At 54.1% G+C, this 27,303-nt stretch overlaps 1 protein-coding gene across 1 annotated transcript; it reads right to left on the bottom strand.

The window, feature by feature from the left end:
• Nucleotides 1-2,375: 2,375 nt before the first annotated feature.
• On the bottom strand, nucleotides 2,376-25,034 carry HDAC11 (histone deacetylase 11). The gene is made up of 10 exons (XM_079778066.1): nucleotides 24,985-25,034; nucleotides 24,072-24,220; nucleotides 21,740-21,840; nucleotides 10,573-10,689; nucleotides 9,576-9,618; nucleotides 7,704-7,780; nucleotides 6,616-6,678; nucleotides 5,621-5,717; nucleotides 4,453-4,631; nucleotides 2,376-4,237 (listed from the first exon to the last, which is right to left on the bottom strand). Coding segments are annotated over exons 1-10 (1,032 nt in total). The 5' UTR covers nucleotides 24,987-25,034; the 3' UTR covers nucleotides 2,376-4,033.
• Nucleotides 25,035-27,303: the final 2,269 nt, after the last annotated feature.

Below are 27,303 nucleotides of genomic sequence, written 5' to 3' on the forward strand. Positions count from 1 at the left end.
AAGTCACCCCCCTCTCAGTCTGTCTCCTGTTCTATAAAGGATATGATGACGATGGGTAACTTGTACTGAGTGCTGGACACTGCTTTAAGCGCTTTATACATTAAATCACCACGTCATTCTCACGAGAACACTGTGAGGTAGGGGCTGTCACCCCATTTTACAGATAAGCAAACTAAGGCACAGAGAGAGAGTCACCCAGCCAGCAAGGGGAGAAGTGGTACAAAGTCAGGTCGGCAGGGAGGGAGCCCATGCATCACCCACTGTCCCCACAGCCTCACAAAAATCACAGGACGGTATTGCTCCCAGGGTGGCCCTGGGCCTGGACCAGGGTGTCCCCAGCCAGTCTGGCTGAGCTATAAATGACACCAACTCAAGGGCAGGCTGCCTTAGAGGGTTTCTTGGCCTGAAATGCCAAGCATTTGGCTGAGGAGCCAAAGAGGTGTCATAAAAGCCTCCTTTAGGTCTGCCTAGGAGTCTGCTCACTGGGAGGGGTCCTACGAGAAGCTGCCTTGGTTTACACCCCAGGCGGCAGGCTGGGACCTTTATTCTCGTCTCTGCTGTCCACCAGGGCCCTGTTGGCCTCCCTCAGGCCTGGTCTCTGTGGGGTGGGGGTGGAGTGGCTGCTGTTTCCACTACTTGCCTGAGGACCTTTCAATGTCCCAAGTGGAGCGCAGAGCTGGGACTATGGGAAAAGGAACCCCTTCCCCAGCCTCAGCCGGCTGCAAGCCAGGGTCTATGGTGAGGAGGGGCTACTTCCATATAGTGTCCCCCCGCACCTCCGTACACCTCCCTGCCCAGCTCAGCGCTGTGACTCCTTAGGATGGCCGAGGAAGAGGCTGTCCTGTGTCCCAGGCCCCCGCCCAGGCCCAAGCAGAGCAGGGCTCCCCAGGTGATGGGCTGGGGCGCCAAGTTCTGCCCACTCCCCCGCACAGAGGAGGGCCGCCTTCCACGTCAAGTGTTCCCGCTCTGGCAGGGCCTCTGGCAGAAACTCCACACCCAGCAGGCATCAGGGCTGGCCATGGGGGCTCCTGTGCTTTCCCAAGCTGGTTTGCCCCAAGTTCTCAGCATAGCGTGTCTGACCCCTGCCCTCCCACAGCCTGTTCCCTTCTCACCCTGGGCTGCAGCATCAGCCAGACCTGCCATGCTGGCTCCTCAGCCACCTCACACAGTTGGTGAATTCCTCTTGGGTTTTTATGACTTGGGATATGATTTGCAAACAGCAAAACACACATGCCACAAGAACAGATCCCAAACATTTCACCTCAACTGTCCTCGATGCTCAATGAGACCTACAGGAAAACCATCATTGCCAACATTTACTAGGTGCGGAGGAGATGCAACATGGCATCCTCCGAGCATCCTACATATTAAGGCATTTATCCCTGGAACCTACCTTTAGGTAAATATCCTGAAGAGCCCCTGCAAGTGAGGAATCAGCTTGTAAGTTCTGGAGCAGAGGCCCTGCTGTGAATCCTGTTCCTTCACTTACCAGCCTGGGCTTTGAGCGAGTAGCTAACCCTTCTATGCCTCAGGTCCACAGCAGACAGCAGTCCCGCGGTTCGCACCTCAGTGCTGCGAGCTCCCACAGCTAACTCCACCGTGAGCCGGAGCAGAGCTGGCCCTGTCAGCCTGCATCCTCCTCCTCAGGCAGCAGGGGGCCAGCCTAGAACCCTGCCCACCACCCTCGTGTCTTGATCTGATGTCCTTGTCCCTGGCACTGACCACTCAGGGTCCATCCTGCTCCCATCCAGGCAGTGCTGCTAACCCTGGAGATGGCCTGGTCACTCTGCTCGGCTGAGGACAAGGTCCTGCTCCCCACCTGCCTGGACTCATCTGCCCCATCCAAACCATCCCCATGAGTGCTCCAACCAAAGGCCAGGGCTAGAAGGCCCTACCCCACCCCACACACGCTGCCCTGCTGGAGCACCCGCTGCCTCACACACACACAGACACACACACACACCTGTGCTGCCTAGCTGGAGCACCCGCTGCCACACACACACACACACACACACACACACACACACACACACACACACGCTGCCTCCACACTGTGCAGAGCCACCATCAGAGTCCAACACTGCCTGCCTTCCCATCCCATCCTTTCCCAGACCCTCCTGTTTGGAGAGCGTGACCTCCCCACATCTCCTGCTAAATTTGAGGCAGCTGAGATACCTACTTTGAGTCCACTAGAGCTGGGTTCAAACCTGGCTCTATGCCTCACTAGATGTGTGCGGGTTTGGATCACATTGCTCGCTGAGTCTCAGCTGTCTCATCTGTAAAATAGGAATAATGACTACTTCGTAAGACTAGGAGGGTAGAATAAAATACTTTCATTTCTTGGGCAGCTGCTCCATGTCAGGCCTTGTGCTATGTGCATTTTAAGTGTTTATTCCCTTTAATTCGTAGGAGGGAGGGATTCTTCATCTCAAGAGCACACAGTGACTAGGCCAGTCAAGAAGAGCCTTTATGGCTCTGTACAGACAGCTCACAGTGCTGTGCTGCATCACAGCCTTTCCCCAGGTGTCACCGCCCGAACTGCAGACAAGGGATGTTAGGGATCAGACACAGAGATAACAAGGACAAAGGCAGGGGGTGGGAGGGTGGAGTGGAATGTGGTCCAAGTGATGCTTAATGCCTCAGGTCTTGCCCTGAAGGTCAGCATTTTTGACAGTTTGTGATCTTGGAACTTTACCCCACCCCCATCCACGCTGCAGCAGAGGAAGTGTGAGGGAGGAAGTGGGAGATTGCGGAATCAGCCCCAGAGGATAATGGACACAAGACCCCTAGGGTGGAGTTGACCTGGGACCCAGATACGTCTCTAGCCCCACCTTTGTCCAGAGAGAACACACCCAGGCAATGGAGTGGGCTCTCCCCGCAGGCCAGTTTCCTCAGGGACCCAAGAGTCCCCTTCAGAGTAGAGCTGAGGCCAAGGTTAGGGCCCACTCAGGATCCTGGCCAGTGTGATCAGGCGCCCAGGAATTTGAGTGAGGCCAGTGGAGTCTGTCGCCCCACCCAGGGCCCTGCCCCAGCCCCCTTCCCTTACAACCTATAGGCCCAGATGGAGACCCTCTGCTCTCCCTCCAGAAACCCCGGCCTGGCCTCCTCAGTGCCTGAGTCCCTACATGGGGCCTTGGTTCCTGCAGGACCTGGCCTGGCCACCTGCACCACCTGAGATTTCCCCGTCCAGTCCTCACCTTCCTCTGCCCTCCCCACTGGGGTCAGCAGCCCTGGATGCTTCCAGCGCCAAGGTCCTGAGCCAAGTGCTCTTCCCCAAACTGCTCCTCCCTGAACAGGTGAGCCCGCTGTGGAAGCAGGGATGGGGCTCCTTGGGGCTCCCATCCACGCGTCAGCCGAGGGGCTCTGATCTGAGAACAGGTCCAGCCCTTGCATTACTAGAGGAATGCCAGAGGGAAACCTCCCCTTTCCCTGCCACTGCCCACATGGAGGACCAGGGTTCCGGCCTGCAGGCCAGGAATGCAGCCCCCACCCCAGGCCTGGCTCCAGGAGCCAGGTTTCAGTCCCACCCACATGGCTGGCCCCAGATCCTCAGGCCTTGCTTGAGACAAGAAGGAAGCAAATCTCATGACTTAAGAGGAGGAAGAGGCCCAGCCATTGCAGAGATGGAAGCTTCCTTGGTCTGACAGGGGTCTGACATTTTTTAAAACGGGAGCATCCTGACCCCTGGGGGCCCTCCCTGCCGCCCCCAGAGCCTCACCTGCCTTCCTCTCTCCTTGGGTGAGCTGCCTCCTTCCACAGGGCCTGTCAAACCTGGGTGCTGTCTTCCTGGGAGCGCCTTCTGCCCCCACCCACAGAGGGGCCTGGAGACCCTCCAACATCCAGTGGGGAGAGTGGAGGAGCTGCCTGCCAGGCCCCGAAAGCAGGCCTCGGCGGGGACAAGCCCCAGGCCCTGCGGGGCCCCTGGCAGCTGCCCTGCCGTCCCCGGTGGTTAGAGAAGGAGCAGCACTGAGGGGTGGGCAGGGGGGAGGCAGGCAGAGAACCACTCCGAAGGGCAGTGCAGTCAGGGCAACGCCTAGAGCAGCAGAGGCGTGTCTGAGTTCTGTGCTGAGACGCTGGCTGACTCAGGACCAATGAGCCCCAGGTCATACAAATTAAGGATGGAGTCAGCAATGATGCGGGCTGTGCGCTTCTGGTACCCGCCTGAGGTCACCATGAGGATGGGCACCTGACAGCCACGGGCCACCCGGAACACCAGCTCATCCCGCCTCACGATGCCCTGTTGGGAGAGTGGGAAGGTGAGCTCAGGCAGGCCCCGACCCTCATGGCACCAAGAGGTCGTGCTGCAGGTCTAGCCCTGCTTGGGCTGCAGCTGTCTCCATCCAGCCGCCCGATGTCAGGAGAGGCACCAACGTGGCCCACCTGCCCGGCCGCAGCTGAGCCCTCAGAGCAGACCGCTCCCCCGCTCCTCCGCCCGCCACCTTCAGGACATACCTGTGGGCTGACGGACAGTCCCCCAAGGCGGTCACCCTCGAGGATGTCAGTGCCTGCGTTGTACACCATGACGTCGGGAGGGTGCTCCTGAAGGGCTCTCTTGAGGTTCCTCTCCACTTTATCCAGGTACTCGTCATCCTCGGTGCCCCACTCCAGCTCTACCTTCCGCCTGATGGCCTCTGAGAGGGACACAGAAATCCCCCATGTGCAGAGACAGGAAACTGAGGCTCAAGAGGACAAAGATTGCTTGGATCCCTGCCAGTGCCCAAGGAAGGACTAGAAAATAATCTGACTCCAGCACGGCTCAGCCTCTCATTTCACTCAAAATGAAGCTAAACACACACACACACACACACACACACACACACACACACACACACACACACTCCCATCCTTTTCTTGGTGTACAATGAAAGTCTAGTAAGGACAGTACTGCTAACCCTAAACAACACATCCACATCAGATAGGGCTCTGCTTTGCCTTGGTGCAATTTTGAGAGGGTGGGGGGAAACTCAGCTAAAAAGAGCACCAAGAGCTGCAAAGCAGGGACCCAAAAGAGAAGGGGAATTGCGAATAAAACACCTTGCCCAGACACAGGGATAGCAAGCTGTGCCCTCATGTCCAAACCCAGCACATTCAAGATTCAGTTCTGAGACTTGTCCCTTGGGGCATCCCAGCAGCTGAGTGCCCACAGAAGACTCACTAGCCCTTCCAGCATAAAGGTCCCCAACCCACAAAGTGGGCAGGTGCTCGAGTTTTCATAGCTCACCTGAGCATCTCTGCCTTTAGTTGAACCTGCCTGCATTTATTTTTATTTTACCAACTATTATATCTGAACTGATTTCTTCCATCTCATTTGGAATATCCTATTTATCTTATTTTCCCTCATTTCCTTTTGCTCATTCCCTGTGTGCTACAGACAGATGCAAACCTAGGAGTCTGTTTTTATTCTTTTGATGCTACCCCTAATATAAGGACCAATCCATATGTTTTTTAAACAGGCTAATGCAATCTTGGGTGGGTCATGTGACTTCTTTAGGTCTCAATTTCCTCATTTATACAATGGGAACGATTCCCACCTTGCAACACCCAGCACATAGGAAATACTCAGGAGAAACCCCCATCCAAGCAAGAGTGAACTCAGGACTGAGGGTGGCGGGCAGCTTACGCTTGGCAAAGCGGTCTCCAGGGTAGATGTGGCGGTTGTAGACATCCATGATGTACACGCGCTGGTCACCCATGAAGTCCCGTTCGTGCCCATTGCCCTGCGGGGAGAACATGGGAGCCACTTGCAGGCAAGTGCCCTCAACAAAGCCAGGACCCTCCCTCCAACCCCCCCGCCCTGTGCCTGAGCAGTGAGGTTTGCCCTTTGGCAGAGGATCTCATGGCTGTGAAGTGACAAAGCTAGGATTCAACCTCAAAACCTGGCCCCATGATCTTCCAGCATGACCTTAAGCAAGCCCAGCCCTCTCAGTCTTCTTCAGGACCCAAGGCATGGGATCAGGGATGTGAAACATAAACTGTAAGGGCTGTACTCATGTGGTTCAGGAGCTCAGTGTCATGTGACCTTGGAGCTGTCCCGACCATCACAAAGCCACAGCAGCAGAGGAGCAGGAGGGCCTTCAAGAACCCACTGCATGCCCTGCCCGACCTGGGACGACAGGAGCCAGAGCTGGGTAAGGCCAGTCCTGATGCTTTTGCCCAGCAGTGGCCAAGCAACCCTGCAGCGCATGGATGAGCACTGTCCTGGGGTGCAGGTCCACAGGGCTCCTGGGCTCTGTGCACTGACTAGGGAGCCACTGAGGGGTTAGAGCACAAGAATAGCACTGCCTGTAGGGGTTTTAGGAAGAGCCACCTGGTTTGGGGAGGCAGTCAGGAGAAGGGAGGAAGGACCCTCAATTCCACAGGAGCATTGGCTGGGGCAAGAGGGGCAGAAGGAGAAAGAAGGACCCTCTGCTTCTGGTCTCTCCAGGCACAGAGACGGTGGGCAGTGGGAGAGAGGCAGATCAGGATGAAGGGGGCAGAGATCTGCCTTGGGGCTCACAGATGTTTCCAGGGGGAGGAGTCCCACAGTGTAGGCTGTAGGATGGATGCTGATGGGGAACACATGGAGGGGGGCTGAGGAGGGGGCCCACAAGACCCCAGCCCGCAAAGGGCACTCACCTGATGGGCATCAAGATCAACAATGGTGGCCCTGGAGATGCCCTCCACTCGCTCAAACAGAAACTGCCCAGGGGAGGAGAGGGGAGAGGTGAGAACCCACACAGGCCAGAAGACACAGCCCCTCAGGGACCCCCAGCTGGTGAGGGGCCAGGGCAGGAGGACTCGGCAAAGACATCACATGCCTGTGAGAGCTATGCAGCTCCAGAGAAGCATGTGCGCAGGGTCAGGAAAGTCCTCCTGGAGGAAGGGGCCTGTGCTGGGCCCTGAAGGGCAGGAAGTCAGGAGGCGAGCAGGGGAGTGAGGCTGGCCCGCAGTGACACCCCAGGAATCCTGGGAAATGTGGGGGTGGGGGAGGGAAGCCTCCCTTCAAAACTGGGCCGGGAACAATCTTTGTCTTCCTACAAGGTCAGGTCCACATTCCTCCTTCTCTGGAAAGCCCTCCTCCCCGCTCTCCGCCCGCCACGCTCTCCTGCGTGTCTGCCTCCTGAATGCCCAGGGTCTGCTGACCTGTCTCAGCCCCACCATTAGTCTGTGTGTTCTGTGAGAACAGGAACCCCAATGGCCTGTTCCGGGAGCCCAGCCTGAGACCAGGTGCTGGGTGGCAGGGGGAGCTCTGGGGTTCCACAAACACGGAGACCAAAGCCAGCTCTGCCCCTCTGGCTGTGACCTCACCTCTGGGCCTCAGTTTCCTCACCTGTCCCATGAGGGTTCACTGAGGTGAGCCATGGAGAACAAAAGTCGGCATAGGCTTGAGCCTGTAGTAAATGTCATCAGTATTATTGTGGTCATTATTATTATTTCTACCTCCCCTCACTCTTCTGTAGGGATGCCCTTCTTATTGTTGATATGCATGCTTCTCCCCAGCTCTGCCATTGCCGCAGGCTGTAATACCTCCCTTTTGGCACAGGCAACACAGAGCAGAGTCCGTCTAGGTTTGAGCCTGAGCCTGGCTGAGTGATGCGGGGACCCTCCTCCCCGCTGAGCCTCACTTCCTTCCTCTATAATGTGGGGTGAGAACACAAACGTGGGAGTGGCAGGGGTCCCAGGGAGGGCTCTTGGAGGTGATTCCCACATGCTCTCCTGCACACCTTGATGGCCAGTGTGATGTCCGCGTAGGCACAGAAGCCCCCTCCCCGGTCGCTGGAGCAGTGATGGAAGCCACCACCTACAGAAGGCAGATGTGATGCGGTCAGGACCCGGCACAACCCCCTGCCCTCCCACGTGCCCTCCCTGCTCAGCTCTCAGGAAGGCTCCTGGGACTCCCGGTTAACAAAGTGAGCTGCGTGCCTAGATATGTCACTACCCCCATGAGGGTTCACTGAGGTGAGCCATGGAGAACAAAAGTCGGCATAGGCTTGAGCCTGTAGTAAATGTCATCAGTATTATTGTGATCATTATTATTATTTCTACCTCCCCTCACTCTTCTGTAGGGATGCCCTTCTTATTGTTGATATACATGCTTCTCCCCAGCTCTGCCATTACAGCCACCCCTGCCAGAGAAAGAAACTTCTTCGGGATCCCAACAAGTCAGACTGCAGCGCCCACTCACACCCCTTAGGGGACAGAGCTCATCCTTCCCAAGACAGTAAATCTCCTTAGAGCTGGGCCTGCCCACATGTGAGGCCTCCTGCCAGAAAAGGGTGGTGGAGCTATGGGGCAGGTTTACCTTGGGAACCCCCAGATTCTGCGGGTGGTAGAAGGGGGTGATCAGGCAGGGCACCCTCTGCTGGTCATGGCTACCATGGCAACGGTGAGGGTCCAAGAGACCAGGGCCCAGGCTCCTCTACCCCTCAACACTGGAACCATAGCCTCAGAGGGTCAGTGGCCAGAGCCCACCCCCCTGCAGCCCCTACAGGACTGAGTGCAGGGTTTCTGAAGCTGAGCCCAGTAACTGCCTCACCTGGCAGTGTGAGGTCAGGGCCCGGGTACAGGGAGCTGCCTTTGCACCACCCAAGGGGCTGTCACTGGATCCTAATGATGAGATAACAGCCGACAGTGAGCTCCTAACCAGCACTGAGCTCACTGAAGCCTCCACAGGCCCGGCGGGCACCATTACCATTATCATCTCCATTTTACACATTAAGACCCTGAAGCACAGAGAGTGATGCGGGGTTAGCAACTTGCCCTGGGTCACACAGCTAGCTAATGGCAGAACCAAGAGTCAAACCAAGGGCCTCTGAGTCCTCTTGGGACCCCTGTGGAAACACATGGCATGTATCACTCACTTTTTAATTCAGCAGAGTACCATAATCTCATGGTTAAACCAGACCTAATGATGGGTATCTGGCCATACCAAGAAGGCCTTGAAGTGTTCACAATCCAAGGTGGGAGTGGGGGAAGGCAGCTATGGGGCTCTGAGCCTCTCTCGACATCCATGTTCTCATCAATGTGATCGGACTGAACAATAACACCCAGTGCAGATGAGAGGCCGGACAGAACAGGGCTTCACAAACGGGGAAGCGCTGGGCCTCCATGAGGAGCACAGCAGGGACGAGGAAGGCCACGGTGCGACCTCCCATGAGCCAATCCTGTGGGAGAGGCCAAGGGACTGGGGAAATGCTGGCCCTCACGGCCCCTGAGAATAAAGTGATATTGATCCTGGGCAGCCACCCACCATGACATGACCAAGCCCCTGAAGGCTGTCCTGGCCCCAAGGGGTTGATAGAGTCTTTTGGGGGAGCCTCTGAAACTCTGCAGGTTTCAGCCTCACGCAGAGCTGTCCAGGGGATGGCTTAGGCTTCCTGGGAGAGAGTGAGCTCCCCACCACTGGAAGTATGCAAAGACAGGACTGGGGAGCCATCTGGAGAGCTCTTTAGACAAGGATTCCATGCCAGCTGGAGGCACTGGCTGATCCCTCCTAGGCACCAGCGTCTCCAAACTCACAGGCACTTCCTCCAGGTTCCTTCGGCCTCCCCGCCCCCGGCCCCGGACAGGCCAGCTCCCCCAGGCGTGGCACTCACCCACATTGATGGCCCAGCCTCGCTCCACGGCCAGCTTCCCCGCCTGGGAGACAAGCACAGGGTGAAGGGCACCGGCAGCCCTCTTCTTCTCTCACCGTTCACGGATCACTCATTCAGCCCACAAACACCATTTCCAGCCAGCTCTGCAGTGGGAGGAGCCCTGAGGCGGGGCTAAGGAAGCATCCACCCCAGCAAACTCAGTCCCAGAAGCAAGCACCAGATTGGCTGGTATATGGGATGTGCAGTGCAATTTTGTGAGGAAACTGGAATACATAAAAGTACTTATGATCACACATAAGCTGACAATGATTTTAATGTGGCCTTCAAAGGGAAAAAGACAAGTTTTTGCTCATAGAATTATAGTACACTGAATACTGAAATCCATAGGAAATCAAAGTTTTGGGGGTGGGCAGTAAGTAATACTCTAATAAACTAAAAAAAAAGATACAAATTTGCAGGTTGAAAAGAAAACTATAGTGGTCAACAGGCATTTACAAGGTCTGAATTAGATATCGCACACGGGAGTCTGAAATGACTCTCTACCTCCAATGAACTTGGCAACCTGTGGCTCATTCTAAAGAGAACTACACACAGGACATGAAACCTGTTTCGCTGGGAGTTTTCTTCATCGCCACACCTGCGATGGGGTAAGAGGGGAGCACCACCCATCACTGACGTCATTTGCATCTTAAATTGGAGTACACTGGAGTGATCACTTTGGATCTATCTCTGGGGGATGGGGTGTCTTACACACCAGCAAATACGGTAACTCAATTGGACGTCCCTGAAAAGGGAACAGTGAACTCTGATACCCTGCGGTGGGAAAGGCTTGGAGAGGCGCTGCTGGGCCTTGAGGACTACTTAGGTTTTGTTCCATTACTAAGTGGGAGGAAGGCATCCATATGGAGAGCCCAGGGTGGGCCACGGCCCGGCGGTGGGCGGGAACCGGGTGTGGGGTCCCAGCCCAGCCCTGCGTCCCACCTGCCTCTCCACCTACCATTATGGTTCCTCCTGTCTGGGTCCGAAGGGGCTTCAGCACCTTCCTCTGCACCAGGAAGTTGGGGAGAAAGATGACGGGCGGGATTTCTGTGATGGTAGCGACAGCGAAGGACCACTGTGGAAAGAGACGTAGGCCCTTGGCCTGCCACGGCCATGCCCGAGCTCAGAGGCAGCCGCTGAGAAATCCCATTCCCTGTAATGCCAGTTTCCAGGTGCTCTGGGTGAACTCTGGGCCCGGTGCAGTTACTGTGATGAGAAACAAGACGCCCCTCCAGTCTGGCCCCACCCAGTCTGGGGCGCAGTAATGACCAGTGTCCCCAGTACAGGTTTTTCAAGCCCATTTGGCCCACATTCCTCAGCACGCCAAAGCCCTCGGCTGCCCTCTTGTGCCCAAAACAAGAGCCGAGGAGGACTCCAAACTGCAGAGGTGCAGACCCAGAAATGGCCACAATGAGGCCCCAATCAGGGAGGATCTTTCTTGCCAAGGTCACACAGTGAGTCCCAGAGCCAAGTCTGGGAACCCAGATGCCCTGCTTCCCCAGCACAGTACATATGACTTCTTCATCTACGGGGAAGTGGACCTGCTTTCCAAAGAGGCATCCTGCCTCCTCTCTGGCTACTGAGGCAGGAGGACTGGGCCACCTAAAAGGCGTCTGCACCGAGATCAGGACACGGCTTTTCCTGTGACCTCCCAGGCCCTCGGGCAAATGCCCATGCCTCCATATCCTGAACCACCTCCTGCCAGGCTGAGAATGCACCTAGGCCCAGGCTCCCTGTGCCCACTGACCTCACGCAGAGACGTGGAGGGGCCCAGGGACTTTGTAAACGTTCATTAAGGTGGGGGCTGGTGCAGTCCTCATGTCAGCATGCGTGCAGCCTAGATGGGAGTACTCCTATGTGACAAGCCTTGCGATGAAGAAGAACACGGTTTGGGTGGGGTAGGGGCACACAGGCTTTCTGGAGGTGGTGACATGAAAGCAGAGACTGAAGGTGAACAAGAGTTGTCCAGCTGTATGGGTTAAGGTAGAAAAATTACTGCTGGCAGAAGAAAAGTCAGTCCATGTTCAACAGAAGTTAGGTAACACCGGGACACTAGGGCTGGTCTGCCAGCAAAGGCTCTCAGGTACGTCCGACCAGAGGGAGCCTCAGACCGTGCTTCCCATGCTGCTGTAGTTGTAAAGGAGAACCAGTTAGGGGAATGAGAATATGGCAGCCCCAGGGAGGAGTGAGACATCTGAGGGTCTGGGGAAGGTGAGATGGGACAGTTAATAAAGGCATGTGGGGAACAGATGGACAGAGCCCCGGACACAAGGTCAGAACTCCAGGACTCCAGCACTGAAGGGCAAAGCCCACGTTGGAGTCCACTGGGACAAAAAAGGACTGTCCTGGGACTAGAGGGATGATGGGGGGGGGGAGGGGAGAGAGAGAGAGAGAGAGAGAGAGAGAGAGAGAGAGAGAGAGAGAGAGAGAGAGAGAGACTGAGTGTGGTGGCGGCGGGGGGAGGGGGGGGTAGGGACCAGAGGTGCTCAGGAGGCCAGATACAGAGGGTTTCAGGAAGGAGTGAGCAAAGTGAGGCGGTGAGGCTGCCAAGGCATCCAGTGAGAGAGGACTGAGAAGTGCGGCCATTGTGATCGCCAATCAGGAGAGATTTAGGTTTAGGTCTGGAGAGGCCTGCAGAAAAAGCATGTGCCTGCAAAGAGCCGGGAAGGGATGGTGGTAGTGCAGGGGCACCCAGGAGAAGCTGGGCAGGAGGGCAGGACAGGGCCAGTCAGCCCCCAAAGGGGTCCCGGTGTCTGAGGCCACCGACCAAGGGGAGACTGTGTCAGGCTGCCTGCACTGCTATGAACCCCTGTGTTGTCAGCCCCTCAGGCTGGCAGGGCTGAGGACAGCTGAGGGGGAGGCTTGTTCTGCTCCCTCACTCCAGGGAAGGAACCGAGAGCAGGGTCCATGGGGCATGGATTACTTGTCTGAAAGTAGAGATGATCATGCTTCCTTCCTCAGCTGTTTCTGAACAGCAGCCTCTCATGCACACCACATGGCCTGCACTGTTCCTGCCACCTGAGCCAGCCCGTCTGAGGGAGCTCCTGGAACCCTATGTCAACAAGTACGACTGAGGTTTTCCCTGTTCAGTTGGATCTGCACATCTATGTCACCCATCAGCATCTTCTCCAACCAATCACATCAGCTCCATTTTCACCAATCAGGACAGTGCCTTTTGGACCAATCAAACTGAGGATATGAAGTCCTCATATGCTGAGAATGACTGACCAGAGGCGGGGATTTATCTGTATTAGACCAGCTTCCCTCTGGCTCCCGCAGGCACCTTCCCTTTCCACCAGAGACTGGGGACTGGTTTCCGGGCTGGGCTGGAGCGGAGAAACCAGAGCAGAGCGGAGTTGCTAGCCTGAGAGGCTCACCTGAGGGCCATCTCCCCCAGGGCCACCTCACAGCCATGCTGCATCGCAATGGGCTGTTTGCACAGAATAAAGTTTCTTTCTTCACTGCACCCCAAATTGGGGGTTCCTGTTGGCGTTGAATCAGTAGCAATGACCACTGGCTGACAGTATGTGCACATGCATATATTGGTGGGGGACAGACCCAGAGAGGACAGGGTGGCCAGCTCCCCTGTTCATCATGCCATCTCACTGCCACCACAGGCCTGGCAGATGGAAGGCCTGGAGCCACTGTTTTCTTGGAAACAAATGAGTGACTACCCAGCAGAGCCTCTGAAGAAGCACATTAAGTGACTAACTGCCATCACAACCAGCAGAGGGAGGGTCTGAATACGAATGCAGCCACACAACCTCCTAGGGTCTGCGGTGGACACTCAGGGAGCCTCAGACCGTGCTTCCCACGATGGACTGAATTAGGTATCGCACACGGGAGTCTGAAATGGTTCTCTACCTCCAATGAACTTGGCAACCTGTGGCTCATTCTAAAGAGAACTACACAGGACATGAAACCTGTTTCGCTGGGAGTTTTCTTCATCGCCACACCTGCGATGGGGTAAGAGGGGAGCACCACCCATCACTGACGTCATTTGCATCTTAAATTGGAGTACACTGGAGTGATCACTTTAGGATCTATCTCTGGGAGATGGGGGTGTCTTACACACCAGCAAATACGGTAACTCAATTGGAGGGGGGGGGGTCTGAATACAAATGAAGCCACACAACCTCCCGTCTCCCCCCCCCCCCCCTCTCTCTCTCTCTCTCCCCGCCCCATCATCCCTCTAGTCCCAGGACAGTCCTTTTTTGTCCCAGTGGGCTCCAACCTGGGCTTTGCCCTTCAGTGCTGGAGTCCTGCAGTTCTGACCTTGTGTCCGGGACCTCTGTCCATCTGTTCCCCACATGCCTTTATTAACTGTCCCATCTCACCTTCCCCAGACCCTCAGATGTCTCACTCCTCCCTGGGGCTGCCATATTCTCATTCCCCTAACTGGTTCTCCTTTACAACTACAGCAGCATGGGAAGCACGGTCTGAGGCTCCCTGAGTGTCCATCACAGACCCTAGGAGGTTGTGTGGCTGCATTTGTATTGATCACAAGAACAGTTTTCTCTAAGAGGACTCCACAGCAGCTATAGCACAACGGCTCTCCATCAGGAAGGGTCCACACCAATGAGTTTGGGAAGTCCTGTTTATTTGCCCCCTCCTGGAAGGTCACAGCCCATGCTGGCACATTAAAGGTTCTGGGAAGTTCTGCTACAGAATCCCCTCTACCTTTGCTTCACCCCTTGCTTCTCAAACTTCCTTACCACAAACCTCCACCTGCCCACTTTGCTTTTAATGTAATACTAGAGGCCCGGTGCACGAATTCATACACCAGTGGGGTCCTTTGGCCTGGCCTACAGGATCAGGCCAAAACCGGCTCTCCGACATTCCCCAAGGGGTCCCAGATTGCAAGAGGGCAAAGGCCAGACCGAGGGACCCCACCGGTGCATGATCAGGGCTGGGGAGGGACGTGGGAGGTTGGCTGGCTGGGGAGGGACCACGGGAGGGCTCCAGGGCATGTCTAGCCTGTCTTGCTCAGTCCCAATCGGCTGGACCCCAGCAGCAAGCTAACCTACCAGTTGGAGCATCTGCCCCCTGGTGGTCAGTGCGTGTCATAGCGAGCAGTTGAGCAGCCTTAGCATTCATTAGCATATAATGCTTTGATTGGTTGAACAGATGACTGGACCCTTAGCATATTAGGCTTTTATTATATAGGATACTGTACTGATCTTTACAACGCTGCAGCCATATGGGACAATACTGGGGAAACTCAGCTAAGACTGAATTTTATATGGGTCAAGCATTAAATCACAGTACACACGGGAGTCAGCCGAAGGGACCAGCTCCCAGGAGAGGTGCCTATCAGCACTCCTCGTCTCCTTCCATGAAAACAGGCTGGGAACATCAGCCTTCTTCTCAGCCCAGCTGTGGCTCCTGTGAAAGCAGGGGCACAGCTCACTGAAGAACTATCCACTCCAGGAGCTGCCAGCTTCACATGGCTACTTGCGTATAATTTTAAGTTAATTAAATTTTTTTTTAAGTTTTTTAAGGTAAAATTTGTTCCTCAGTCACACTAGCCACATTTTAAGTGCTTAATGGCCACATGTGGCTAGTGACTACTGGACTGGATAGAGCCTTTCTCGGACATTTCCACCACTATAGGAAGTTCTGTTGGATATAGCTACCCTAGAAAGAAACATCAGTGGCCAGGGTGAAACATAAATGGAGGAAATGGGACAGACTGGGGGGTGGAGGGGGGTGGAGACAGATGCTCCAGTGCCAGGAACAGATACGCTATCTGGGAGGTGCCGCGGGCTGCAGTGGAACCGCCCGGACTGGCCAGCAGGCCAGGCCCTCTGATAGCCTGGCCCCAGGCAAGGGCACTGAGGGACAGGCTGGATGGGAGCAGGAGAGGGACAAGGTTCATAAGTCTTCCTCAGAGGCAACTAGTCTAACTCTGGACTCTGCCACTGCAATATCAATTTGAGCACAGCCCTCTACTTACCTGTACCTCTGTCCCGTCTCCTTATCATGAAACAAGAGCTCCTCCCAATTAGGCTTCGAATGAGGACTCAGACCATTGGAGAGGCCTGTCCTCAGCGCCCAACCTAAAGTCCCCCTACCTGGCCCTCCGACCCCTGCCTTCGCTTCATCTTTGTACACAGCACTGGTCTCTACCTGACAATAACACACCTCTGCTGTTACCTGTCTCTCCCAGAGGGAGCCAGCTCCAGGAGGGCAGGCACACCGTTCCCTACTGTACAGGCAATGCTGAGAGTGACGCCTGGCACAGAAGGTGTTTGTTGCACATGCTGTCAATCCTCCCAGATCCCCACCTGCGCCCTCTCCTGAGGAGGCCACCTCACCTGTCCCATCCCAGGAGAGCCTGTGAGAGCCTGGCCTCTTGCTGCTGAGACAGTGCCCTGCCTACAGCACACCCCGTGGGATCAGGCTGAGGCCACAATCCTGGTGAACCCATGTGCAGGCCCAGCTTTTCCCGTTTCTCTGCCTGACGCCCGCTCCCAGAGGTTTCACTGGAAACCTTGCCCCGGGTAAATCCCTGCCGCAGGCTCTGTTCCTAGGGCTGTGCTTCTCCAAGTGTGGCTCCTGAACCAGCAGCAACAATGGCACCTGAGAGCTTGTTAGACATGCACATTCTCAGGCCCACCCCAGACCTCCTGAATCAGAAACTGGGAGTGGGGCCCAGCAATCCGTGTTGTAACAAGCCCTCCAGAGGAGCTGAGGCTTAAGCAAGTTTGAGAACCACTACTCTAGGGAACTCGACCCCAGACAGTGCTGAACAAATGAATGAATGAGCTATAGTGAACCTGTGAGGTTCACCCCAGCCTGATGCCCACGGCCCACCAAAGGGCATGGCCTATGTTCTTGCCCATCCCAGCGCCTGATCAGATGTCAGGGTCTTTGTGCCCAACCACTTGGTTTGGGTAGGACTCTGCAGCAGTGAAGTGGGAACAAAGGGAGAGAAGGGAGGGAGAGAGTCCCACACAATTCTCAGTTGATGACCAAAAAAGCCTCTGACAAAATCCAACACCCTTTCATAAAATCAGTCAACAAGTTAGGAACAAAAGGGAAAAAAACAATCTATATACTAGTATATGAAAAGCTAATATGCAAATTGTTTCCACGGGAGTTCGACCAGGAGTTCCATCACTTGCTATGACGTGCACTGACCACCAGGGGGCGGCACAGAATGAAGGAAGGCCCCGATTGGCCCTGATTACCGGCCAGGCCTAGGGATTCTACCCAAGTACGAATTTCATGCACCGGGCCTCTAGTTAGAAAATAAAATATAAAATGCCTCTAAATTGGAAAGGAAAGTGGAACTTCTCCCTATTCACAGATGGCATGATGTTACATTTAGGAGATCCTAAAGAACCAACACAACCCCCCAATTAAACCTAATAAATAAATTCAACAAAGTGCAGGATATAAGATCACACAAAAATTAGTTGTATTGCTATACACTAACAAAATCCAAAAAGAAAATTAAGAAAGCAATTCCATTTACAATAACATCAAAATTTAAAATACATGGAAATAAATTGAACCAAGAAGAACCAAGACATACACTGAAAATTACAGAACACTGTTGATGAAAAAATGTAAAGATCTAAATAAACTGAAAAATATCCTGTGTTCATGGATTGACCTAATATTGTAAATATGGCAACTATCTCCAAATTCATCTACAGATTCAATACAACCCCTACCAAAACCTCAATGGCCCTTTCTGCAGAAACAGACAAGCTGATCCTGTAATTCATACAGAATCTCAAGGGACCCTGAACAGCAATCTTGAAAAACATAGTTGAAGGACTCACGCTTCCCAATTTCAAAACGTACTACAAAACTTAGTAATCAAAACATAGGATTATGGTATTGCATAGGATAGACATATAGATCAATGGCATAGAACTGACAGTCCAAAAATAAATCCATATATCTACAGCCAATTGGTTATTGGTTATCTACAAGAGGCTAAAACTAGTCAATTTAACAAATGGTTCTGGGAGAACTGGATATCCACATGTAGAAGAATGAAGTTGGATGCTTATCTCACACCATATACAAAAATTAACTCAAAATGGATCCAAGACCTAAATATAAGCTAAAACTATAACACTCTTAGAAGAAAGCACAAGGGTAAAATCTTCATGACCGTGGGTTTGGCAACACAGTCTTAGACACCAAAAGCATCCAACAAAAGAAAAACATAGAGTAATTGAACTTTAGCAAAATTTAACCATTTTGTGCATCAAAGGACATTACCAAAAGAGTGAAAAGACAACACACAGGATGAGCAAAACTATTATTTGCAAATCACATAATATCCAGAACACATAAAGAACTACAACTCAACAGCAAATGAATAGGCATTTCTTCAAAGAAGCCATATAAGTGGCTAAAAAGCACATGAGGAGATGCTTAATGTTATTAACCATTGTGGAAATGCCAATTATAACCACATAAGATACCACATCACATCCACTAAATTAGCCACAATAAAAAAAACAAAAAAACAGAAAATAAGTGTTGGTAAGGGTGTAGAGAAGATGGACCCCTTGTGCTGGTGTTAAGAGATGTCAAGTGGACCATGGCTGGGTAGCACAGTTGATTAGAGCATTGTCCCAATATGCAAGGTTGTGGGTTCAATCCCTGGTCAGAACACAACAAATCGATATTTCTCCCCGCCTTCCTCTTTCACTCTAAAAATCAATAAATTAAAAAAAAAAAAAAAAGAAACGTAAAATGTGTAGCTGCTGTGGGAATCATTTTGGTGATTCCTCAAAAAGTTAAAAATAATTACCATACAATTCAGCAATTCCACTCCTAGGTGGAATTTCAAAATAATTTAAAATAGGTACTCAAACGAATACTTGTGCCTATGTTCAGAGCAACACTATGCAAAAAGACCAAAAGCTGGAAAAACTCAAAGTCCATCATCTGATACATAAACAAAATGTGGTATATCCACACAATGGAATATTACTCAGCTTTAATAAGGAATGAAAAACTGATGCATGCTGCAAGGTAGATGATTCTTCACACTGCTCAGTGAAAGAAGCCAGACACAGGAGGTGACATAGTCTATGATTCCAGGTACACTTATGTAAAACAACCGGAAAAGGCAAAACCAGATTGGTGGTGCCCCTGCAGGGGGGAGGGAGGAATGGGAGCACCTGCTTAGTGTGGAAGGGTCTCTTTTGGGGTGATGAACATGTTTTGGAACTAAATAGAGGTGATGGTTACACCGCATTGTAAATTTACTAAATGCCACTAGATTTTATACTTTAAAATGGTTAATGATTAACTTTATATCATGTGAATTTTACAATAAAAAAAGGAGGGAAGAAAAGATAAGAGAGAATCAGAGACCCTGGGGGTCCCATTTCCCCTGAGGCTTTCCTGGGACATCCGCCTTCTGGTGCTGTGTCTGGAAACGGTGCCTCCTTTCCTCCCACAGGACTGTGATGCTGCAGGCCCGATCCGCATCCCGGCTTCCTGGGGCTCAGGCCAAAGTTTCCGAGGCGTCCTTGCCTTCTTTCTCTCACATGCCCCTACTCATCTGAACAACAGAATACCTTGTGGTTCAACCGCTACTTGCCGCCTGGTCTTAGAGCCCAGGATCTCTCCCAACTGCACAACCTCCTTCCTTACTGGTCTCCCTGCTTCTGTCTTGACAGCCTATTCTTACCATAGCTGCCAAGCAACTTGGTTAAAACCTAGATCAGGTCATGTCCCTCTGCTTAATACACCCAGGGCTCCCACCTCTCTCAGAGCAAAGCCACAGCAACGGGTGGTCTTCTGACCTCACCTCCTACCAGCCTCCTTCATCCCCTCCAATCCAGCCACATTGCCTTCCTTGTGTGGCTGCAACACACTGGAGATACCACTGCCTCGTGGCTTTTACACTTGCTCGTTCTTCTGCTTGGAATGCCCTCCTGGATGCCCCCATAGCCTACTCCCTCACTGCCCTCAGTTCATGATCACTTCAGTAAGATCCTCTGCGATCCCCCATTTCAAACTGCGGTCTTCCTCACCCCATTTCCTGCAGTACTTTCCCCAAGGCACTGAGTGCCTTCTACCATCCTATATAATTGATTTGGTTTTTATGACATGAGCTGACTCCCACCTAAATGCCAGCTCCAAAAAAGATCTGGTCTCCTTTGTTCCAGCTTGTCTCCCCGCATCTAGAACACCGTGTTCACTAAATACCTGCTTCATAAACATGTCCTGGGCATTGCCCAGCTCGGGACGCGCAAGGACAACATGTCAAATCTGCAGGACACATCCCATGGCACACTGTCACTGGGGTTCGCAGGAGGCAAGAGCCTGAACTGGCCCAACCCAACCACTACCCTCAGTGGGGCCACCTCTGGGCCTTGCACACAGTAGGTGCTCAATAGACATTTGCTTTCCAGAAAGGATATCATCTGTCAAACATCAGATTACAGCATCTCCTTCAATGCCCTGTTTATTAAGTATCAAAGGCCACACCAGTGCAGGGCCAGGCATGAACCCGGACGTGGGTGGGGGGCAGAGTGGAGGTGGGACAGGGGAGAGGGTGTAGGTTCCACTGCACAGACAGAACAGCCAAGGAGGAGCAGCCCTGCGAAACCTGCATGAACTCTTCAAGTGTCCACAGCAGAGAAAAGAGAGAGAAAACAGCGTGTGTCTGCAGGGTGACTGGGATATTTCTACGCAGCAACACCTAGATGCCAGACAATGCCTTAAGTGGACATGGGTCTCACCGGAGCGTGAGGGGCGCAGCACACTATAACACGCTTCTACAGCACCTGGAACAGAATCAAAACTCTCCCCACGGCCTACAGAACCCTGTGTGGCCTGGTGCTGCTGGCCTCCCTGAACACACCACATGCCTTCTCAGTATCTCAGTGCCTGCGACTTAGCTAATCAATCACCCTTCTCCCGCTGCAGGAGGCCAAGTCCCTTCTTCCCACTCCATCTGAGGCTCTGGAGCATTGTCTCTTCAAAGCTCCACCTGTGTCACCTACTCCTTACTATATAGTCTCAGCTCAAACTTCACCTCCTCTGTGAGACCCTCCCTGATCACTCTAAATGAGCTTACTTCCATCCAGGGCCCTCCATTTTTTTTCCTTATAGCCAAGGTGTATCCTCTTTCTGGGCCTCAGGTTTTCTGCCTATGGAGGGGAGAGCCGGGTGACCTCTACTATGGCTCTTGGTCTAAAATGAATCCTTCTTTAAAAAACATTTTATTTAATTTATTGGGGCGGCCTTGGCTAGTAAAGTTATACAGGGTTCAGGTGTGTGGAGCTCCCACACTCCTGGGGGCAGAGAACCTGTTACTTCCCTGACCCCACCAGGCAGCCTAACAGCACCAAGTTTGGATGCAACCCCCTGCCCAGCCCTCCCCTCTGCTCCCACCAAGGGGCCTGACCAGCTGCCTCCACCTCAGACCCTCAGCACTGACAACAGCTGTGGGCCGTCTAAAAGGTCATGAGCAGACAGCCTGTAGGAGGGATTTTAAAATCTTAAATGAGTAAACACATTAAGAAATCAGGAACTGTCACTTAATAATCTGGATTTCTTGCTTTGCTTCACTCTGCCATGCTGGGCCTACAGTGGGGCTGGGTAGCAGCCACCCACCTGGGAAGGGCAACAGCTTCCAGTTCACCCATACACACCACCTGCATGACCAGGTATGTTCCCTGCTGGGCCCTGGGGGTGTCAAACTCATTTTTAGCGCAACAGTTTTCAACAAGTTTTTAGCAGTACAAGTTCTTAGAACAAAATCTTAAACTTAAATCTAATATAAAAATAGGCCAAATAGAACAGCTTGTCCATCATCTCGGCAGGTCTGTGCAGCCTGTTCGTAGAGCACAGATCGAAAGCCATTAACGTAGAAGCCCCAATCCCTGTGAAGTTTCTCTCTCCACCAAGTGGACATCCCTGCTCTCACAATTCCAGAGAGTGGGAGCTCACAGCCCCTGGAGCCGTCTAGCCATCCCTGGTGTCTGTGACGCCTTGCTCCCCTTGGGACCACAGACTCACATGCTTCCCCTGTACCACGGACAGGAATTGATCCCGTTTAGGCTGTGCTTTCCCAGGCTGAGCTGCCCTCCCCTGGCCACTCCTCCTGGCAGGCAGCCCTTCTGGCCTTGGCCTTGTACCTTCAGCTCGTTGAGATAGCGTCTCGTGTGCACCACCAGCAGGTCCTCCTCGGAGGCTTCCCGTGCCTCTACCAGCATGCCGTCTGACAGAAGCTTCTCTTCTGAAACCACAAAGTGGGCACCATGCTTCCCTGCTGGGAGGGCTCAACCCGGTCCCTCCCCCAGGCTGCAAACCTGACTTCTGTCAGCCCTGCCCAGGAGAAGGCGGGCATTGCTGGTTTATGGGCCTTCTGTCAACAGGCCACCTCCCAGGCCAGTGTGAACCATGGCCAGGCCCTCAGGCCAGGGGACTTCAGATATTGTGCACGCCAAGATCCTTCCTAAGCCACTGATAGCCACAAGGCGCGCTCCGAGCTCCCGTGTGTCCGGAAAACTCCCAGAGGCCGGTGACACCTGGGTCAATGGTGTAGACCCTCAAGGTGAGAAAAGTTCTTTGATCCATTCTCCCCTAACTTCTGATGGCATCCTGGGAGGCTCAGTGTGGGGTGGCCTCTCTTTAATCCCTGCCTGGCTCATGATCATCTCCCTTTTTAACCCCCAAAGCACTCACAACCTGCAGCAACAGGAAGCAGCAGCCGGAAGCGAATTATACTCTTGTTTTCAATGCATTTATATTTCCCATGACTTTCTATTTATGGCAAGTGAAACCAGCTTTTCCCATTTAGATGACATATGTTTCCTTTTAAAACAAGTTTATTTAAGTTTTTAAAAATGAAGGCTAAGTCAATAAAAAATACGAATTAAAAATGGAACAGGTGGTATGAAGAGATGGCAAGGTCCCAAGAGTGGTTTGCAAATGACCGATGTTTAGAAAACACTGCATTATTTCATCACCCCTCACATACACCAGACAAGATTTGTTCCATTTTCAAAAGAAGAAACTGCGATCAAGAGATGACATGCTCTAGAGCACAGTGAGAACAGGCCCATGATTCTCTGGGTTCTAGGGAAATCAAAGGGACAAACAAGGTCAGAATCTAGGGGACCTGTTTAAAGTGTTACCCTTAGAAACCAACTAGTTACGTACATTTCTCACATATAGTTCCACAAACAGTAGGTACTCCCCCTAACGCACCCCAGAACATTTTACGGCTCCCCAGTGTCTTCAGGCAAAGGGCCAGCTCTTTTCTTGGAGGCCCCCAAGGCCCTCCCCCACATGACCCCTGCCTCCTTTCCACCCACATCCTCACAGGAGAAAGGAGAAAACTCAAGAGGACTGTGGGCTCCGGAGGAGGGAGACAAGGAACGCGTCTGTCAGGCTGCTAGGTGACACAGGGGCCCGGGAAGGGGGAATGGGAGGAGTGACTCAGGCTGGAAGCAGAGCTTGACGGACCAATTCAGGAAGGCCAGAGAACTGCAAGGTGAGGGCAGGCTGGCTCTGCTCACTTGCCAGAGTTCTTGCACAGCCGCACACAACTTGTATTCTTTTCAACTTAATATTTCTGTGAATACTCACTCTAATCACTACTGCAAACTGAAAATAAGTATCACTTGCCACGAATAGAAGTTAGCCAGAAATAAAAAAAACACACACAAATATAATAGAACCAGTGTTATTAATCTCCAACTTGACTCTATTTTCTGCAAGGTGCAGAGCCTCAGGCTTGCTCTGGATTTGTTAAAAAGGGAGATGAGCTTAGTGTTTAAGATGGGCTAGCCCCCAAATGAGATTTTCTCCATGGTGTGATCAGAAGAACTGAGCCTTCCTGCACCGGGTAACATTTCGGTAACACTTCCTACTTCCCTCAGTGAAAGCACTCTTGATACAGAGGGAACAATAATATCCCGGCACTAGCCTACTGTGATGCCTGGATTTCCCACACCACAGTTCAAACAGTGCATGCTTGACCTTGCGCAGTGGGATGAGCCCTGAAGGGTAGGAGCCTGGAACTCTGAGTGTCAGACACCTGCTACTTAGTAGCTCTGTGACTGTGAGCATGTCCCTACGTTTTCTGGGACCCAGTTTCCTCCATTTGTAATCAATGGAGTTGGAGCAAAAGTTCTCTTCTTCTTGGACTCTGAGCTCGTGGTGGACAGACATTGGATTCCTCCCAACTTCACCTTCCTGTGCCCATCATTGATTAGCTCCCTTTCTACGGGACTTTCAGGGGAAGACACAAAACTCAGGTCCAGAGCGATGGGGGGCCAGGGAAGGTTTGAGTCACGGACACATGCTCAGAAGTCTGGGTGGGAAAGTCCCTTTTCACGGCCTGGGTGGGAGGCAGTCTGAGGGCTGAGGCTGGAGACAGGGGTGTCTGAAGCTTGTGTCAGGGAAAGGCAATGGTGGGAGATAAAGGAAGCAGATGCAGGGTCCAAGGTGGGCCTTCCATACCTTTCAGGAAGCTGATCACCTTGCCCCATTTTCCGGCGTCAAAGGGATGCAGCTTCTCCAGGCCCATGAAGGTTATATTGTAGCGGGGTGAGTACACGATGGGCCACCGGGTCTCCGGCACGTGCTGGTACAGCTGGGTGGCGTGCGGCCTTCCGCAGGCATGGGGACAGAATGCACAGACAGTGATGGTCTCGGCGTGGGAAGCGGACTCCCACTCTGCACCAGTCCTTTGATTTATCAGACAGACTGACCACTAGCTAGCCGCAGAAGAGGCCACACGGCAACAATAGCGGATCCTTACTGAGCACTGGCTCCTTCCCTGCGTTTCCAACCCAACCCCCACCGCATCCCACCACCACCTCCCATCTCCCAGAGGCTCTGGAGGGCCCGAGGCTGCAGGACCTCAGCACCTCACGTCCGCACTGTCACAATTACCCCTGACAGCTGTGAGGCCCGAGGCCTGTGTCCCATACAATGTGTGCCTGGTGCGAGGATGGAGAAAAGGCATCTAAGTAGCTGAGCAAAGAAAGCGTCCCGATGGTGAAAGTGGGGCTCCCAAGCACGTTAGGGGCTGGCGCGGTCGGGGCCCAGCGAGGAGCCAGGTGCCAGTCGCCGTCCGCCGCGCAGCTCACCCCCACCCGCCCCGTCACTCCTCCGCAGCCGCTGCCGCCGCGGGGCGGGCGGGGCCGGAGCGCAGGCCAGACCCGCGCCCGCTGCGGCCCGAGACGGCTCCGTCCCTGGTGCAGAGACGGGGCTCGGCCGACCCGGCGCCGGGCGCATCGGCCCCCGCGTCCCTCCCGCCAACCTGCCCGCCCCGGCCGGCCCGCCCGGCGCCCGGGCTTGTGCTCCGCCACGGCGACCCCGGGGGCCTAGCGGACTGGCCTGGCGCCCCCCACGCGCCCGCCGCACTCACATCCCGGCGCCGGCCTCCCAGCGCCGACCGCCGCTCCCGACCCGGCGGGGCCCCGCCCAGGACACGCCCGGCCCCGGCCCGGCCCCGGGCGGAGCTCCCGCAGGCCCCGCCCCGCCGCGTCACAGAGGCCGGAGGCCCGGCCCGGCCCCGCCGCACGGACGGCCACCTCCCTCCGGCCGCCGGGGGCTCCGCCGGGCTCCGGGGCGCCGGCCGCGCGAGTTCTCACGCCGCGGTCCGAGCGGGAGCGCCGGCCGAGCCGAGACCGAGTCCCGGGGTGACCGGGGGCGGCGCCCGCCGCTGGGTCTCTGCCTCCGCGAGTCACGGCCGCGGGGGGGACCCCGCCGCTGGCCTGGAGCCACGCGCTCCGCACCCCGGGAGGAAGGCCCAGCCCGGCCTTTGGCAGCTCAGACGACACGGGCGCCCCCCACAGGAGCTCCCTGAGCCTCCACTCTTCATCCACAGGACCGACCCGCCGGGGACTCCGTCCTCCAGGTGCAGCCCGCAGGACTCCCCACCCCGGTGACTGTCCTCCAGGTGCAGTCCGCAGGGCTCCCCACCCCGGGGACTGTCCTCCAGGTGCAGTCCGCAGGGCTCCCCACCCCGGGGACTGTCCTCCAGGTGCAGTCCGCAGGACTCCCCACCCCGGTGACTGTCCTCCAGGTGCAGTCCGCAGGACGCCCCACCCCGGTGACTGTCCTCCAGGTGCAGCCCGCAGGACTCCCCACCCCGGTGACTGTCCTCCAGGTGCAGCCCGCAGGGCTCCCCACCCCGGGGACTGTCCTCCAGGTGCAGCCCGCAGGACTCCCCACCCCGGGGACTGTCCTCCAGGTGCAGTCCGCAGGACTCCCCACCCCGGGGACTCCGTCCTCGAGGTGCAGCCCGCAGGACTCCCCACCCCGTGACTCCGTCCTGGAGGTGCAGTCCGCAGGACTCCCCACCCGGGAAGCCGGACTACCCCGGGGCAGCTGGCAGGGGCCGGACCCTGGGAGGCGGCCACACAATAGGGCCCCAAGGGGCAGACAATGGGCCTCCGTGGGCCCAGCTGCGGGCCCAGGGCTGCCGGAGCTGGGGTCCTGGTGGCTCCGGGAGGGCTGGGGGACAGGGCGGGGCACCACGAAGGAGAAGGGCACAGACACCGACCAGTGCCCTCCACGTGCTTGTCACTTGGTTGCACGATGGCACTGAATTCCCACAGCCTAATCCGATGAGGTGGTGCCATCACACCCCAATTTTATCACGAGGTAACAGGTTCAGGTCCGAATTAAACCCCTTCTCCACCACCTCCCGGCCCAGTGGCCTTGGTCAGCTTCCTCTCGGTCTCTGGGCCTCATTTCTGCATCTGTAAATGGATGATGCCTGCCATCTACCTCAGGAGGACGTTAACAGAATCAAAAGAGAGAGGAATGCTGATGATTAGTTAAAGAGCACGTTGCAGGTTTTAGGTTCACTTCTAAAAGCTTTATGCTCATTTAATTCTTATAGCAACCCTAGGAAGCAAACTATGATTATGCCCATGTTACAGAAGTAATTTGCCCAAAGGTGAGGGATGTGGACAGATGTAAACTATAGCCCCAGAAAGGGAAAAGTGATGTTGAATAACAACCATAAGCAAGAAAGTGCATACAGTGGCCCTGTGTCATTGTGAGAGATCAACTTATCTCTGGGAACCTGCTGGCTTGTTGGGAAGCACAGAGGAGCCTTTTGTTGGGAGAACAAGAGTGTGGGCAGGCTGGGTCGGAGCTGAAGCCAAAGCCAGTAGGGTTGCTCTGGGTCAGAGGGTTTAAGTGATGTCTGGTGTGGCTGAGGGGGAAGGTGCTCTGGAGAACCCTTCAAACCAGCAGCCAGCCTGGGCCGCCTACCCCTCCATCACCTGTGGGGGAAATGAACTATGCTGTTCACGCTGTGTGCTTGGGGCCTCTTTGTTACAGAACCCTGGTATGTCTGCTCACTGACTGCACCGGGACATCGCCGTGAACCCAACAGACAAGATCCAAAAGCCGTTGTCAAGCTCACAGTTTAGTGGGAGAGACAAACATTAAACCAGGAAACAGTCATAATTATAAAGCGTGGTAAGAGCTGTGACAGGCACAGGTGAGATGGTGAGAGAATGAAGGGGTCCCTGATGTAGACAGTGGTCAGGAAGGTCCCGAGATGACTGTTTTTTATTTTTAAACTCTGTATATTTTATTTTTTAATTCATATATATGTTATTTTAAAATGTCATTGTGATAAAACAAGACACTGATTTATCGAACATTGTATAGTTATTATTTCCCCTTTTTATGCAATCTTGGAATATATTTCAACTTAAAATGAGTA

This window comes from Cnephaeus nilssonii, assembly GCF_951640355.1.
Source record: "Cnephaeus nilssonii genome assembly, chromosome: 7".
Lineage (NCBI taxonomy): Eukaryota > Metazoa > Chordata > Mammalia > Chiroptera > Vespertilionidae > Cnephaeus > Cnephaeus nilssonii.

What these genes read in the sequence shown, in the direction of transcription:
- HDAC11 (XM_079778066.1), bottom strand. An exon ending in ACATCACACTGGCCATCAAG is followed by an intron (nt 6,679 to 7,703) that starts GTGTGCAGGAGA and finishes TCCCCTGGGCAG; the next exon opens with TTTCTGTTTGAGCGAGTGGA. An exon ending in TTGATCTTGATGCCCATCAG is followed by an intron (nt 5,718 to 6,615) that starts GTGAGTGCCCTT and finishes TTCTCCCCGCAG; the next exon opens with GGCAATGGGCACGAACGGGA.